Source organism: Bombina bombina, chromosome 4 (assembly GCF_027579735.1).
Source record: "Bombina bombina isolate aBomBom1 chromosome 4, aBomBom1.pri, whole genome shotgun sequence".
Lineage (NCBI taxonomy): Eukaryota > Metazoa > Chordata > Amphibia > Anura > Bombinatoridae > Bombina > Bombina bombina.
The window spans coordinates 753,289,163-753,305,712 of record NC_069502.1 but is presented as its reverse complement, the minus strand read 5'-3'; the positions used below and the strand labels follow the sequence as shown (position 1 = coordinate 753,305,712).

At 36.6% G+C, this 16,550-nt stretch overlaps 1 protein-coding gene across 1 annotated transcript in view; it reads right to left on the bottom strand.

Moving 5' to 3' along the window:
• EFCAB2 (EF-hand calcium binding domain 2) overlaps positions 1–16,550 on the bottom strand; it is a 68,016-nt gene that overhangs the window by 22,038 nt on the left and 29,428 nt on the right. Inside the window, exon 3 of the mRNA XM_053711041.1 lies at positions 8,633–8,705. Within this exon, the coding sequence (XP_053567016.1) occupies positions 8,633–8,705 (73 nt within the window). The remainder of the gene's footprint in view (positions 1–8,632; positions 8,706–16,550) is intronic.

The window sequence follows — 16,550 nt, the reverse complement described above, 5'->3', positions numbered from 1 at the left end:
CCTAAGTTAAATATAATTTACATCTAACAAAATTAATTATCTCTTATTAAATAAATTATTCCTATTTAAAGCTAAATACTTACCTGTAAAATAAATCCTAATATAGCTACACTATAAATTATAATTATATTATAGCTATTTTAGGATTAATATTTATTTTACAGGTAACTTTGTAATTATTTTAACCAGGTACAATAGCTATTAAATAGTTAATAACTATTTAATAGTTACCTAGTTAAAATAATAACAAAATTACCTGTAAAATAAATCCTAACCTAAGTTACAATTAAACCTAACACTACACTATCATTAAATTAATTAAATAAAATATCTACAATTACCTACAATTAAACCTAACACTACACTATCAATACATTAATTAAATACAATATCTACAAATAACTACAATGAAATAAACTAACTAAAGTACATAAAATAAAAAAGAACTAAGTTACAAAAAATAAAAAAATATTTACAAACATAAGGAAAATCTTACAACAATTTTAAACTAATTACACCTACTCTAAGCCCCCTAATAAAATAACAAAGCCCCCCAAAATAAAAAATGCCCTACCCTATTCTAAATTACTAAAGTTCAAAGCTCTTTTACCTTACCAGCCCTGAACAGGGCCCTTTGCGGGGCATGCCCCAAGAAGTTCAGCTCTTTTGCCTGTAAAAAATCACATACAATACCCCCCCAACATTACAACCCACCACCCACATACCCCTAATCTAACCCAAACCCCCCTTAAATAAACCTAACACTAAGCCCCTGAAGATCTCCCTACCTTGTCTTCACCATACCAGGTTCACCGATCCGTCCTGGCTCCAAAATCTTCATCCAACCCAAGCGGGGGCTAGACATCCATCTTCCGGCGGCTGAAGAGGTCCAGAAGAGGCTCCAAAGTCTTCATCCTATCCGGGAAGAAGAGTAGATCCGGACCGGCAACCATCATCTTCCAAGCGGCATCTTCTGTCTTCATCCGATGAGGACCGGCTCCATCCTGAAGACCTCCACCGCGGACCCATCTTCATCCGGCGACGTCCAACTGAAGAATGACGGTTCCTTTAATGGACGTCATCCAAGATGGCGTCCCTCGAATTCCGATTGGCTGATAGGATTCTATCAGCCAATCGGAATTAAGGTAGGAATATTCTGATTGGCTGATTGAATCATTCTATTGGCTGTTCCGATCAGCCAATAGAATGCGAGCTCAATCTGATTGGCTGATTGGATCAGAATAGCGGCGAGATTCGGTCGGCAGATTAGGGGTTAATAATTGAAGTTAGGTGTCGGCGATGTTAGGGAGGGCAGGTTAGGGGTTAATAAATATAATATAGGGGTCGGCGGTGTTAGGGGCAGCAGATTAGGGGTACATAGCTATAATGTAGCTGGCGGCTCTTTGCGGTCGGCAGATTAGGGGTTAATTATTGTAGGTAGGTGGCGGCGACGTTGTGGGGGGCAGGTTAGGGGTTAATAAATATAATATAGGGGTCGGCGGTGTTAGGGCAGCAGATTAGGGGTACATAGGGATAATGTAGCTGGCGGCGGCGTGCAGAGGGCAGATTAGGGGTTAATAAGTGTAGGTAGCTGGCGGCGACGTTGTGGGGGGCAGATTAGGGGTTAATAAATATAATATAGGGGTCGGCGGTGTTAGGGGCAGCAGATTAGGGGTACATAAGGATAACGTAGGTGGCGGTCGGCAGATTAGGGGTTAAAAAAATTTAATCGAGTTGCAGCAATGTGGGGGGACCTCGGTTTAGGGGTACATAGGTAGTTTATGGGTGTTAGTGTACTTTAGAGTACAGTAGTTAAGAGCTTTATGAACCGGCGTTAGCCCAGAAAGCTCTTAACTACTGACTTTTTTCTGCGGCTGGAGTTTTGTCGTTAGAATTCTAACGCTCACTTCAGACACGACTCTAAATACCGGAGTTAGAAAAATCCCATTGAAAAGATAGGATACGCAATTTACGTAAGGGGATCTGCGGTATGGAAAAGTCGCGGCTGAAAAGTGAGCGTTAGACCCTTTTTTGAGTGACTCCAAATACCGGAGGTAGCCTAAAACCAGCGTTAGGAGCCTCTAACGCTGGTTTTCACGGCTACCGCCAAACTCCAAATCTAGGCCTTAGTTAGAAATATGTGATGTGTAACAATTTGCACATACATTTTAGCTACCTTGTTTGTTATTTGCTTATACAGTTTATTTAACATAGTGTTTGATTCACCTATGCATAAGAGATCAATCTGCAACATATGATTAATATTGAGGCATGATACTTTTGCACATAAATACAAATTTTACTGCTGTTTTTTTTGCAATGTGATTGTTTGTTCCCTTGAGCCCACATTATTTACTTTTTATTTTGACACACTAAATATTATGGTATATTGAAGGTATATCATGTGTATTCATTGAGATACTAACACTATGTATGCACCATATTGTATGTTTTCATTGTTACTATAACAACTTTTTGGTGGTTTTCAGCAATTGTTGGTGGGGTTTATCAGTATTTAAGTTGCATTTATATATATATATATATATATATATATATATATATATATATATATATTATAAGACCCAAAGTCAATGTGGACATCCCTACTAATTAGTAAGTTCAGGTGTTTCAGCTACACCCATTGTTAACAGATTCATATAATCAGAACATAGCCATGAAATCTCCATAGAAAAACATTGACAGTAAATGAAATCATACTGAAGAGGTCATAGGAGGACACCTTTGCTGCAAGTCAGTTTATGAAATGTATACCCTACTAGATCTGCCCAGTCAACTGTAAGTGGCATCACTCACTACAGAGTTCCAAAATGCCTCTGGAAACAAAATGAACAAAACAACTGTACATTAAAATATTAACATCAAATGGCTTTCCATTGCCGAGCAGCTGTACACAAGCCTCACATCATCAAAACCTGCAATGCCAAGCATTGGCTGGAGTGGTGTACAAGCAGCAACTGGACAGAGTAGTGGAAACGTTCTCTGGAGTCATTAATCTTGCTTTACTTTCTGGCAGTCTGATGGAAGAATATGGGTGTGCTATATGCTACCTACCAGAATGCATAGTGCCTGATGTAAAGTTTGGTGGAGGAGGGATAATGGTCTGGGGCTGTTTTTCAGGGTTTGAGCTAGGTCTCTTAGTTCCAGTGAAGGGTCATCTTAATGCTAAAGGACACAAAGACATTTTAGACAATTGGGTGCTTTCCAAGTTTGTGGCAACAGTTTAGGGAAGGCCATTTCCTGTTCCAGCATGTGCCCCGTGTACAAAGTGAGGTCCTAACAGCTTTAGTTTCTCAGTTATTCTGTGTAATTACCATCCATGAAGAGATGGTTTGACGCGTTTGGTGTGGAGGAACTTGAGAGGCCTACACAGAAACCTCTGGGATGAATTGGAACACCTATTGCGAGCCAGGTGTTCTTGTCCAACATTATTGCCTAAACTCACAAATTATATTTTGGCTAAATACGCACAAATTCCCACAGACACACATATTGTAGAAAGCCTTCCCAGAAGTGTGGAGGCTTGGGCAACTACATATTAATGCCCATGCTTGGTTTTGGAAAAGGATGTCCAGGAAATTTATATAGGTGTGATTGTCAGGTGTTTACATACATTTGGCCATTTAGTGTGTGTATATATATATATATATATATATATATATATATATATATATACACTAAAATCGCGTTTGTAACATGTCCGTTGCCAGTTGCGCACGCATCCTCAAAGGAATGTTGGCTGCGCGCAGCCAAAAGAAGCTGCATCCAGGGTGATTCCGAAAATGGCAGGGTGATGAAAGAGTGGATTCTTTCACCACCCTGCCATTTTCAGAATCCACCTGGAAGCAGCGTAGGCAAACGAAGCCTAAAAAAAAAAAAAACATGCATACCATATATAAGTTTATATGTTGTCAAAAGAGTTCTCAAAGAAAATTACAAGCTTATAGAGAGATAAATTCATAAGGATAATGAGACGACTATCACTTATCCATTCATAAGAGACTATGTAATTACAAAACTGAAGATGTACTATTTTTCAATATATTTGTGAAAGTTATAATGTAATTTCTTATATGCTGTCAAACTTCTCAATGCACTACCAGAATTGTATTGTCTTTTAAGCTTGTTGGAAAAAAAAACAAAAAAAACATGCAACCACTGCACGAAATAACGAAAAAACCCGTAACCGCCCGCAAGTAATAATAAAAAAAACACTTAACCGCCCACACAAAATAACAAAAAAAACCCTAACCTCCCGTACAAAGTATTAACAAACACCTAAACCGCCAACCCCCACATTGCAAAATAATAAAGTAACCCCTAATCCGCAAATTACATAACGCAAATAACATAATTAAAATATTAACTCCTAAACCGCCAACCACTCACATCGCAATAAAACTAATTAACCTATTAATCCCTAAACTGCCAAACCCCCACATTGCAATAAAACTAATTAACCTATTAACTCCTTAGCCGCCAACCCCCCCACATCGCATTAAACCTAATTCACCTATTAACCCCTAAACTTCCAAACCCCCACATCGCAATAAACCTAATTAAACTATTAACTCCTAAACCGCCAACCCCCCACAACACAAATAACTAATTTAATTACTAAGCCACCTAACCTAACACCCCCTAAATTAACCCTAATACTAAGTTACAATTAAAATAATAAAATCTAACATTAAATTACAAAAAAAATCTAAAATTACAAAAAATAAAAACTTTTAAATTACAGAAAAAAAATAAACAAAATTATCAAAAATAAAAAAAATTAACCTAATCCCTATGAAAATAAAAAAGCCTTCCCAAAATAAAAATCGAATCTAAACTAAACTACCAATAGCCCTTAAAAGGACCTTTTGTAGGGCATTGCCCTAAATTGAACAGCTATTTTACATTTAAAAAATACTAAGTCCCCCCTAACAGTAAAAACACTAAAAAAAAACGAAACTACCAATTGCCCCTAAATGGGCATTTGTATGGACATTGCCCTTAAAAGGGCATTCAGCTCTTTTACAAGCCCTTTAAAACCCTAATCATAAAAATAGAAAATAAAAAAACAAAAAAAGTCCTAAGTCTAACTCCCAAATAGGTACTCACCGTTCCTGAAGTCCGGCGGAGAAGGTCTTCTTCCAGGCGGTTCCATATCATCTTCTATCTTCATCCGGAGCGAAGGCGGCGAGGAGCGTAGGTGCAGAGCTGGCTTCCCTGATGCACGGATCCTTCATGCGATCGTCCATCTCACACTGAAGATTGAATGTAAGGTACCCCATATTTATTGGGATACCTTGCATTCCTATTGGCTGAAATTTTGAAATCAGCCAATAGGATGAGAGCTACTGAAATCTTATTGGCTGATTTGAACAGCCAATATTATTTCAGTAGCTCTAATCTAATTGGCTGATTTAAAAAATTCAGCCAATAGGAATGCAAGGTACCCCAAATTGATTGCGGTACCTTCCATTCAATTTTTAGTGTACGCCAAAGTTCTGATGAAGAGGAGCCTCCACGCCACTGAGGATCGCCGCCGTTAAAGACCGTCGCTGAGAACCGCCGCTCCGGATCCGTGCATCACGGAAGACTGCTCCGCACCTCCGCTCCAATAAAAAAAAATATTTTTTTATTTTTAAGATTAGGGATTTGATGGGCTGTAAAAGAGCTGATTTCCCTTTTAAGGGCAATTCCCATACAAATGCCCCTTTAGGGGCAATGGGTAACTTAGGTTTCTTAAGTGTTAGTTTTTTTATTTTGGGGGATTTGTTGGGTGGGGGGTTTTACTGTTAGGGGGTAATTTGTAATTTTTTTTAGGAAAAAGAGCTGTTTAACTTAGGGCAATGCCCTACAAAAGCCCCTTTTAAGAGCTATTGGCAGTTTAGTATTAGATTAAGGGGTGTTTTTATTTTGGGGGGATTTTTTATTTTTATAGGGGTATTAGTTTAGGTTTACATTTTTTATTTTGGATAGCTTTGTTTATTTTTTTCTGTAATTTTGTATGGACATTGCCCTTAAAAGGGCATTCAGCTCTTTTACAAGCCCTTTAAAACCCTAATCATAAAAATAGAAAATAAAAAAACAAAAAAAGGCCTAAGTCTAACTCCCAAATAGGTACTCACCGTTCCTGAAGTCCGGCGGAGAAGGTCTTCTTCCAGGCGGTTCCATATCATCTTCTATCTTCATCCGGAGCGAAGGCGGCGGGGAGCGTAGGTGCAGAGCTGGCTTCCCTGATGCACGGATCCTCAGCGGCGGTCCTCAGCGGCGGGCTTCATGCGATCGTCTATCTCACACTGAAGATTGAATGTAAGGTACCCCATATTTATTGGGATACCTTGCATTCCTATTGGCTGAAATTTTGAAATCAGCCAATAGGATGAGAGCTACTGAAATCTTATTGGCTGATTTGAACAGCAAATATTATTTCAGTAGCTCTAATCTAATTGGCTGATTTAAAAAATTCAGCCAATAGGAATGCAAGGTACCCCAAATTGATTGCGGTACCTTCCATTCAATTTTTAGTGTATGCCAAAGTTCTGATAAAGAAGAGCCTCCACGCCACTGAGGATCGCCGCCGTTGAAGACCGTCGCTGAGAACCGCCGCTCCGGATCCGTGCATCAGGGAAGACTGCTCCACACCTCCGCTCCAATAATTTTTTTTTTTTTTTTTTTTTTAAGATTAGGGATTTAATGGGCTGTGAAAGAGCTGATTTCCCTTTTAAGGGCAATTCCCATACAAATGCCCCTTTAGGGGCAATGGGTAACTTAGGTTTCTTAAGTGTTAGTTTTTTTATTTTGGGGGATATGTTGGGTGGGGGGTTTTACTGTTAGGGGGTAATTTGTAATTTTTTTTTAGGAAAAAGAGCTGTTTAACTTAGGGCAATGCCCTACAAAAGCCCTTTTAAGAGCTATTGGCAGTTTAGTATTAGATTAAGGGGTGTTTTTATTTTGGGGGGATTTTTTATTTTTATAGGGGTATTAGTTTAGGTTTACATTTTTTATTTTGGATAGCTTTGTTTATTTTTTTCTGTAATTTTAGATTTTTTAATATTACCTTTGGGGTTTGTAATTTTTCAAACATAGACAGCCCTCTGGACAGGCTTATCTCCTAGTGTGTGTGTGTGTGTGTATGTGTATATATATATATATATATATATATATATATATATATATATATTTATATATATATACACACACACATCTTGCTTTTGTGTAAAAGTTGTGCTTCGTACCACGTTCCCTAGAGAGATCAATAACTGAGAAACTAAAGCTGATTTAAAGGGACAGTCTACAATATAATTTTTATTGTATTAAAAGATACATAATACCTTTATTATCCATTCTCCAGTTTTGCATAACCAACAGAGTTATATTAATATACTTTTTACCTCTGTGATTATCTTGTATCTAAGCAATCTTCTGACAGCCCCCTGATCACATGACTGTAACTATTTATTATCTATTGACTTGCATTTAGTACTGTGTTGTGTCTAGTCAAAATTAAACTTTCATTATTCAGATAGGACTTTAATCAACTTTCCAATTTACTTTTATCATCAAATTTTATTTTTTTCTCTTGGTATTCTTAGTTGAAACTAAACCTAGACAGACTCATATACTAATTTCTAAGCCCTTGAGGGCTGCCTCTTATCACATGCTTTTTAAATTGCTTTTCAACGCAAAGAGACTGAAAGTATACGTGGGCCATATAGATAACACTGTGTTCAGGCACAGAAAGTTATTTAAGATTTAGCACAAAACAATGCTAAATGCAAAACAATAGATAATAAACAGTCACAGTCATGTGATCAGGGGGCTGGAAGAAGGTTCTTAGATACAAGGTAATCACAGAGGCAAAACAAATATTAATATAACTGTGTTGGTTATGCAAAACTTGGGAATGGGTGATAAAGGGATTATCTATCTTTTAAAACAACCTAAATTCTATTGTAGACTGTCCCTTTAAATAACTCCCCGGGCGTGGACACAGTGTTATCTATATGGCTCACATGAACCATCAGTCTCATGTTGTGAAAAGCAATTAAAAAAGCATGTGAAAAGAGGCAGCCTTCAAGGGCTTAAAAATTAGCACATGAGTCTACCTAGGTTTAGTTTCAACTAAGAATACCAAGATAACAAAGCAAATTTGATGATAAAAGTAATTTGGAAAATTTATTAAAATTACAAGTACTAGTTTAATTTTGACTAGACTGTCCCTTTAAAGGACTTTTTGTTTATAATTAGATCCCATCACACACAGAATACTTTTTAGAGTAACAGGAATAATTATTATTTATTATCTACATTGACCTGAACCATAAAAATTCCGGCCTTGTTGGTATAATAATGGCTGGGTGGCAACCCTATATACACTGTATATCTGCAGCACTGAATACCTTTCGATGTCTCTTTAATTCATACAATTAGGTGGGATTCCAAAAAAGGGAATCTCTGAAAAATACTTTTTTAAATGCTTGATATGACAGAATACTAAGAAGCATAACATTCTAGGAGAGTTACCTTCACTACACTACAGGGTCATGTGATTTCTTCAGCTCATTTGTCATGGAAATGTTGTAACAACTTTATTTAAAATACAACGTAAACAGATTACCTCAGCAAGCATATCATGAAGTTCACCTTCAGTTGGGCAACACCCCAATGATCTTATGATTGTTCCAATCTCTCTGTAAATGAAAAAAAGAAGCTGTATCAAAACATGTGAAAAGACATACTTTAAGAATATTTAACTTACAATACAAGTATAACTAAAATAGTTTTATTTCATTTTTTGATTCAAGTTTTTATTGTTTATAATAGAAATAAAACACATAACACGAGATACAGTATTTAACAAATCAAAAAAGTCAACAACTAAACACATTGGAAGTAATGGAATTCCCAGAGTTCTATATGAAAAAATCTCTCAAGTTATGCAAGTTGCAAAGTCCAAATCTTGTAATTTGTTATTAAAGGAAGATTCAATCACTCCCCATGTCAGGTAGATGATAAAGATAGCTGGACAAAGATCCTCAGTGACAAAGGGTGGGTGAGTGAGTAAACAGTCCTTGAGTATAATCCTAAACAATATTGTTACTCATAGCAAGTGTCAATACCAATTACTAAGATCAGTAAAAGAAGAACAACTTTACTCTGTCTTCTAGGATTCACTTTTATCATCTGTACAATTTGAAGTTGAGCTGCCTGAGTGAATCAGCTTGTGTGTCATGAATTATTCCTCACACTTTGGACTTCTTATTGCTATCATTCAGCTAGATTACGAGTTTTGAGTGCTATAGGCAAATTAACGACCTCCACAAAAGCGGCGTTAATTCACCTCCATATAGTGCTACTATTACAAGTTTGTAAAAAGCAGGCTTGTGTGGGCGATATGGTTGCGTTGATCTCCATACCGCACCGAAATAAAAGCACTGCTTTGACGTGCTTGTGCATGATTTCCCCATAGACATCAATGGGGAGACCAGGCAAAAGAAGCCTAACACCTGCGATCGCGGAAACAAAAGCTCCGTAACGCAGCCCCATTGATGTCTATGGGGAAAGAAAAAGTTATGTTTGTCAGGGTTTTTTCCCTGATCTTTTTGCCATGTGCTGCTGGCAGCCATTTTACTCACCTCTCTTCCTGACTCTGGTGCATACTGTGTGATGCTGCTCATTTCCTGCAATTCCTTTTATGGCCAGACTGGTGTGCATCATCCGTGTGAGACAGGATGCAGTCTCAGAATTGTGATGTCATTACTTATTATTTAAAGGGCCTCTGTTCAGTATGCTTTGCCCTTGCGTTGTCTCAGACCTGTTTGTGAGAGCTCCTGTGTATTACCTGGCTGCCTGACGTCCCTCCTGGTTCCTGATCTCTGGCTTGTTTTTCACTCTTCTGTTCTCATTGTTCCTGATTCCGGCTCGTCTGACTATTCGCTTTGGCTCCTGACTCGGCTCGTCTGACTACCAGCTCTGGTTTTGATTCCTGGCTTGTTATTTGACTTGTGGACTTTTTTTATTATTTTTTGTTATTAATAAAGGTGTGTTTATTTTTGCACTTCTTGTCTCAGTCTAATTCCTAGCACCCTGACAATGTTTAAACCTAACATAAAAACCACGTCTTAACACCCCTAATCTGCTGCCTCTAACATCGCCGCCACCTACATTACAGTTATTAACCCCTAATCTGCTGCCCCTAACATCGCCGCCACCTACATTACAGTTATTAACCCCTAATCTGCCGCCCCTAACATTGCAGCCACCTACATTACACTTATTAACCCCTAATCTGCTGCCCTGAATGTCGCCGCCACTATACTAAAGTTATTAACCCCTAAACATCTGGCCTCCCACATCACTAACACTACATAAATATATTAACCCCTAAACCTAACCCTAACGTAACCCTAAGCATAAGTCTAACCCTAACACCCCCTTACTTAAATATAATTAAAATAAAGCTAAATAAACCTTACAATTATTACCTAAATAATACCTATTTTTAAACTAAATACAAATTTACCTGTAAAAAAACCTAAGCTAGCTACAAAATAACTAATAGTTATATTGAAGCTATCTTAGGTTTTAATTTTATTTCACTTGTAAGTTTGTATTTATTTTAACTAGGTAGACTAGTTAGTAAATAGTTATTAACTGACGTTGCGTGACGGCCTAAAAGGTGTGCAGTACACCTATACCTACAAGACTTGTAATAGCGGCGTTAGGGAAAAAGCAGTTTTTTGAAGCATAACGCTGCTTTTTCACTCATAACGCCAAACTCGTAATCTAGCTGATTGTTTGTTACACCTGGGACTTTCAATAGCTACTATTAGGTGTTGTGTATCTTTTATTTATTTTTTTGCTGATTTATTACTACTTTTATTGGCGCCCCCTAGAAAATACATACTTTAGGGGTGTCTATTTGTTTTCACTCTTAACCAGTGCTTGCTTCCTCAAATAACTTTCTTGCTAATTGTCGGTAAAATCTGGCATCCTGAAGTGTGCCTATCTTATTAAGTTAACGATAAATGTTTTCTTCAAGGGAAATAATGGATCACACATGTTCAAGCCACATGTGGGCTGAAGGAATAACATGTTTCCTCCAATTTAGGGCAGAATTGAGAACAAATTGAATAAGTCTAAGTTGTAATTTACATCAGAATTTTGGTGGCATATTCAGCAAGGTGATGAGTGGGTCTAGAGAATAGTTATGTCCTAGGAGTGAGGTACCACCTAGTCAAAATCTTATAGTTTAATTCAATACATTTTCCTAAGGTGGATGACTACCTGTGTTTCGTGCATATCTTTTGATCAGTACCAGAGACAAAAATACAAAACATTATGTAATAACAGTCATAAATAAGGCCTAAATTTCTTTTAAATTATATATTTTGAATTTGTTACCATAATACTAGATAATATAAAAAAGGTAAAAACAATATATTGTTAATACTCCAGTGGCAAGTATAGCCTCTTATATGTGATTAAATTACCAGGTCAGCCACCCCCCAAGAGAATATATAATAGTTAAAGGGACACTAAAGTCAAAATAAACTTTTATGATTCAGATAGAGCATGCAGTTTTAAAACACTTTCCAATTTACTTCCATAATCACATTTTGCACAGTCTTTTTATATTCACACTTTCTGGGGAACAAAAGCCTACTGGGCATGTGCACAAGCTCACAGGGTACAGTATACTAGTCTGTGATTGGCTGATGTCTGTCTCATGATACAGGGGGACGGAAAATGGAAGAAAAAATACATTTGTCAGAAAAAAATCTACTGCATATTTGAAATTCAGAGTAGGTGTTATTGTGTTAACATGTTTGGGATAGGAAATTGGTACAGCCCTCAGAAAGTGTCTGTAAAATACATCCCTTGTGATTGCATGATTCTAAGCATGTCACAGGGTCATCAAAAGACACTAGAAAGCCTTAGTCCATAAGGTAATTACATTTTTAAATTAAATTCATATTTTTTAATCCCATTTCAAGAAAAAAAACTACTTTGTATATGGAATTGATTTTCTCTGCCAATATTACAAAGGCTTGTTACCTCTCTGTTATGGGCGTTGATATTTTGGGTGGTTTCTTGAATAAGGTTGAATAGCAATGAAAGTGGTTTTATTTTACATGAATACCATAACAGGGATATAGAAAGGTTTTTCCATACCACTGTTTATGCCAAAACTAACAATTTTACATGGTCATTGTGTAAAATGTTAATTAAACTATCTTGGAACAAAGTTAAGGGCGCATCAAAACTTTTTAATTTAAACCAAAAAGTAATTTTAAAAGGACATAAAACACAAAACGGAATATCCCGTAAAATATTTAAAGGGACAGTATACACTCATTTTCATATAACTGCATGTAATAGACACTACTATAAAGAATAAGATGCACAGATACTGATATTAAAATCCAGTATAGAATGGTTTAAAAACGTACTTAGAAGCTTTCAGTTTAGCTCTGTTGAAAAGGCAGTTGGAAAGCCCACTGCAAGTGGCAAATAAGACACTCCCCCTTCTTTTGCATATGAAAAGACCCTTTACACAAACAGGAGCAAGATGGAGAAGGTAGCTGACGGTATTCAAATAAAACTTTGGGGCTTGGTTAGGAGTCTGAAAATCAGAGCAATGTTCTTTAAAAATAAGCAAAATTATACATTTAAAAAAAAAAAAAAAACCTTTCTGGGCTTCATAAATAGATCATCTACAAAACATTTATGCAAAGAAAAAATGAGTGTATAATGGCCCTTTAAGCATAATAAAAACAACTTTGCAATATATATTTCATTTTTTGTTTTGACCTTTGTTTCAGTAATTTAAACCTGTACATTGTGTTTTTCCAATTTCTGTGAGACTTGGAAGTGCATATTCCAAGCACCTAACAACAATACATTACACTGTATTAAAGGAAATGGGTCTTTTGAAAGGGTATATCCATAGGGTGCAAATCAAAGCAATTTGCTAACAGAATAACAGTTTAAATGCTTGTAAAATATTTATTTTGCACACATAACTTTTGTAATGTAGTATTTGGTTGCTAATATATATTATGCATCTATAAAAGATAATTTCATGTCCCTTTAAAAAATTTAAATATTTTAAGTGAAATTTCATAAGGATTCAGACATAGGACAATGCAAATTAAAACAGATTAATGCAACCATTGAGATTACAAAGTGTCTCACAGATTATCACCTCTGCCACCTCCCCCCACCCTGACAGTAAAGTCAAAATTAAACTTTCATGAGTCAGACAGAGCATGCAAATTTAATCAACTTTCTATTTTACTTCTATTATTTAATTTGCTTCATTTTCTTGGTATCTTTTGTTAAAGAGGAAACTTAGATAGGCTCTTAGGAGCTCAAGAGTGTGCACGTGGCTTTAGCAGAGAAAAATAAGCAAATTTGATAACAGAAGTAAATTGGAATGTTGTTTAAAATTGCATATTCTATTTACACCATGCAAGTTTAAAGGGGGCAGTCTACTTGAAAACTTTTATTGTTTAAAAAGATATATAATCCCTTTATTACACATTCCCCAGTTTTGCATAACCAACACTGTTATAGAAATACGCTTTCTACCTCTGTGATTAGCTTGTATCTAAACCTGTGCAGACTGCCCCCTTATCTGAGTGTTTCCAACAAACTTGTGTTTAAGCCAATCAACGCCGATTTATGCATAACTCCCCAGCACAATGGTATCAATATGGCACACATGAACTAGCACTGTTTAGCTGCGGAAAGTGAATAAAATACACTAAGATAAGAGGCGGCCTGCAGGGGCTTAGAATTTTTTCCCCCAGATATTTAGAGTTTTAGATGTTATAAAGTATATTAATATAACAATGTTGGTTGTGCAAAGCTGGGGAATGGGTAGTAAAGGCGTTATCTAACTTTTTAAACAATAATATTTTTTCGTGTTGACTGTGTGTTTGCAAGGGAGTGCCAGACTTTCTATGTGTCATGTTAATATTTTTGTTTTGTAATGTTCTCTATGCGTTTTGCACCTAGGCTGGTCTGGGGTTTATTGCCTTAGTTGCTGAAACAATAAAACAAAATCAATTAGACTGTCCCTTTTATTTTGACTTTACTATCCCTTTAACATGACATTTTTATATATATGCATAATGTATATTAACAGTATTCAGTAGTAAATAATGAATTGCAGAAGGTTTACATATGTAACATGTGTTTTAAAAGCATGCTAACAAATCGAAAACCAGTAATACATTTTTTTTATCTATCACCCTGTGATTGTATCCAATTACAGCTAGCTGTAAATAAGTCTATGTACTGCCCTAAACAATCACTGTGGAATATATAGTTGATTAGGCAATTTGCAGCATTTAGATGCATAGCAGAGTGGTATTTAAGTTTTGACGCACTGAGGAATTTGCTGCCCACTCAAACTTCCCATCTTCACCCATTTTAGCTTATATTTGTCTCAAACTATTTGCAGTTAGCTGCTTCAGTATCCAAATAGAGCAAGAGAAAATACATAGGCCCTAATTTACCAATAGATGGGCAGACAAGGGAGTCTGTTTATATTTGAGGAAAGTGGGCAGCGGATGCTGTGAGTCCCATGCCCACATATATTGCGCGAGAGCAGGACCAACACACACACTCACACACTCACACACACCAACACACACACACTCACATACCAACGCACACTCACACACACCAACACACACACACTCACATACCAACACACACTCACACACACCAACACACACACACACTCACATACCAACACACACTCACACACACCAACACACACACACTCACATACCAACACACACTCACACACACCAACACACACACACTCACATACCAACACACACTCACACACACCAACACACACACACTCACATACCAACACACACTCACACACACCAACACACACACTCACATACCAACACACACTCACACACACACACACTCACATACCAACACACACTCACACACACACTCACATACCAACACACACTCACACACACACACACAGGTGGATGGAGCTCAAGGTATGATCTTTATCACAAAAAGAAGTCACAGGTGTGGGGCCTAGATTTAATAAAAGAAAATTAAATACATTTTTTTTGTGAGATAAAAATCTCAAGCCCTAGATTATCATAGGAAGATGATTCAAAATGATTCACAAAGATTTGCAAGGCTACTTCATTTATTAAAGGGATAGTCTACACCTTAGTCATCTAAAAGTCTTAACTTAGATTAAGCTTCAAATATCCTCCTGAACCCCTTTATATGTATCATGTATCAGGAACAGTAAAAAAGTTATTTTAAAATTAATAGTGTTTCTGGCCAGTTTGAAATGGCTGCCAAGCTCAGCCCACTGACATCACTATCTGGGCTGCATCTAGGCACTCTGCTGAATAGCATTGGCAGTCTGTTGAATCCAACTAGTGAGCCTTTTGTGATTGGATGCCATATGCAGCCCAGATCATGATGTCATCGGTGGGCTGAGCTTGGCAGCCATTTCAAAGTAGCCAGAAACAATATTCATTTTTAAATAACTTTTTTTTTTATCAATCCTGCTGCATGATATAGAAAAAAGTGCAGGAGGCTTTTTGCAGTTTAATCTAAGTAAGACTTTAAGATGACCAAGGTGTAGACTGTCCCTTTAATTAACTTATTGCATGTACATGTACAGTATGACTGACAACTGATTTAAAAGAAAAAGAATAGAAAAGAAAAACACTACAAATTGCTACAAACTGACAAAATTTGCTTCCCCAATGAAAATCTTTGCTTAGTAACAATACATGGCAGTGTGTGGTACTGTGGTTTCTATGACAACAGACAAATCAACATCCAAACAGAAGATTCATAGCTTTTTCCTATGCAGCATTGAATGTAAAGGGGAAGCGGCAATCGCTGTTGTTCTGAGTCTGTTCCATAAAAAAGGAATATGAAATGCTCAGGAATGCTTTACAAATTCATTAGAAGTATTTTTGCATCTAAAATGCTCAGGAGTGCTTTACAAATTCATTAGAAGTATTTTTGCAATACAATATCTGCCAAAATGCTTTAAAAAAAAATGATACCACTTTTTGAGTTATAACTTTTCTTGTGTATGCAATATGCACATATACACAATCCAGCAGTAAGCTGAATACAAACATAATAAGGTATGCCTATAGGCTATGATAAATATATGGAGGAAAATAATGAGCTATTAGGGGGTGAGATCTGGGGGTAGCATATTTCCCAGTGCAGTACATAGTTTTGTGCTTGAAATTGTGTCTATTTTTCCTTTTTAAAGGTATTATAAATATTATTACACTATCTAGCACCGTCGTCCATGACAATATTGGTTTTAAAATGGATTATGTATATATATATATATATATATAGCATTGAGTTGAAAGAAATCCAGGGTCAAAATTGAAGTATAAAAAAATCCAAACTTTATTGTAGTCCACATGTGGATAAAAAACCATGGGGGTCAAAAAACATACAACACTCAGCACTTGTTGCTTCCAGCTGACATGTTTCGGTGTGAT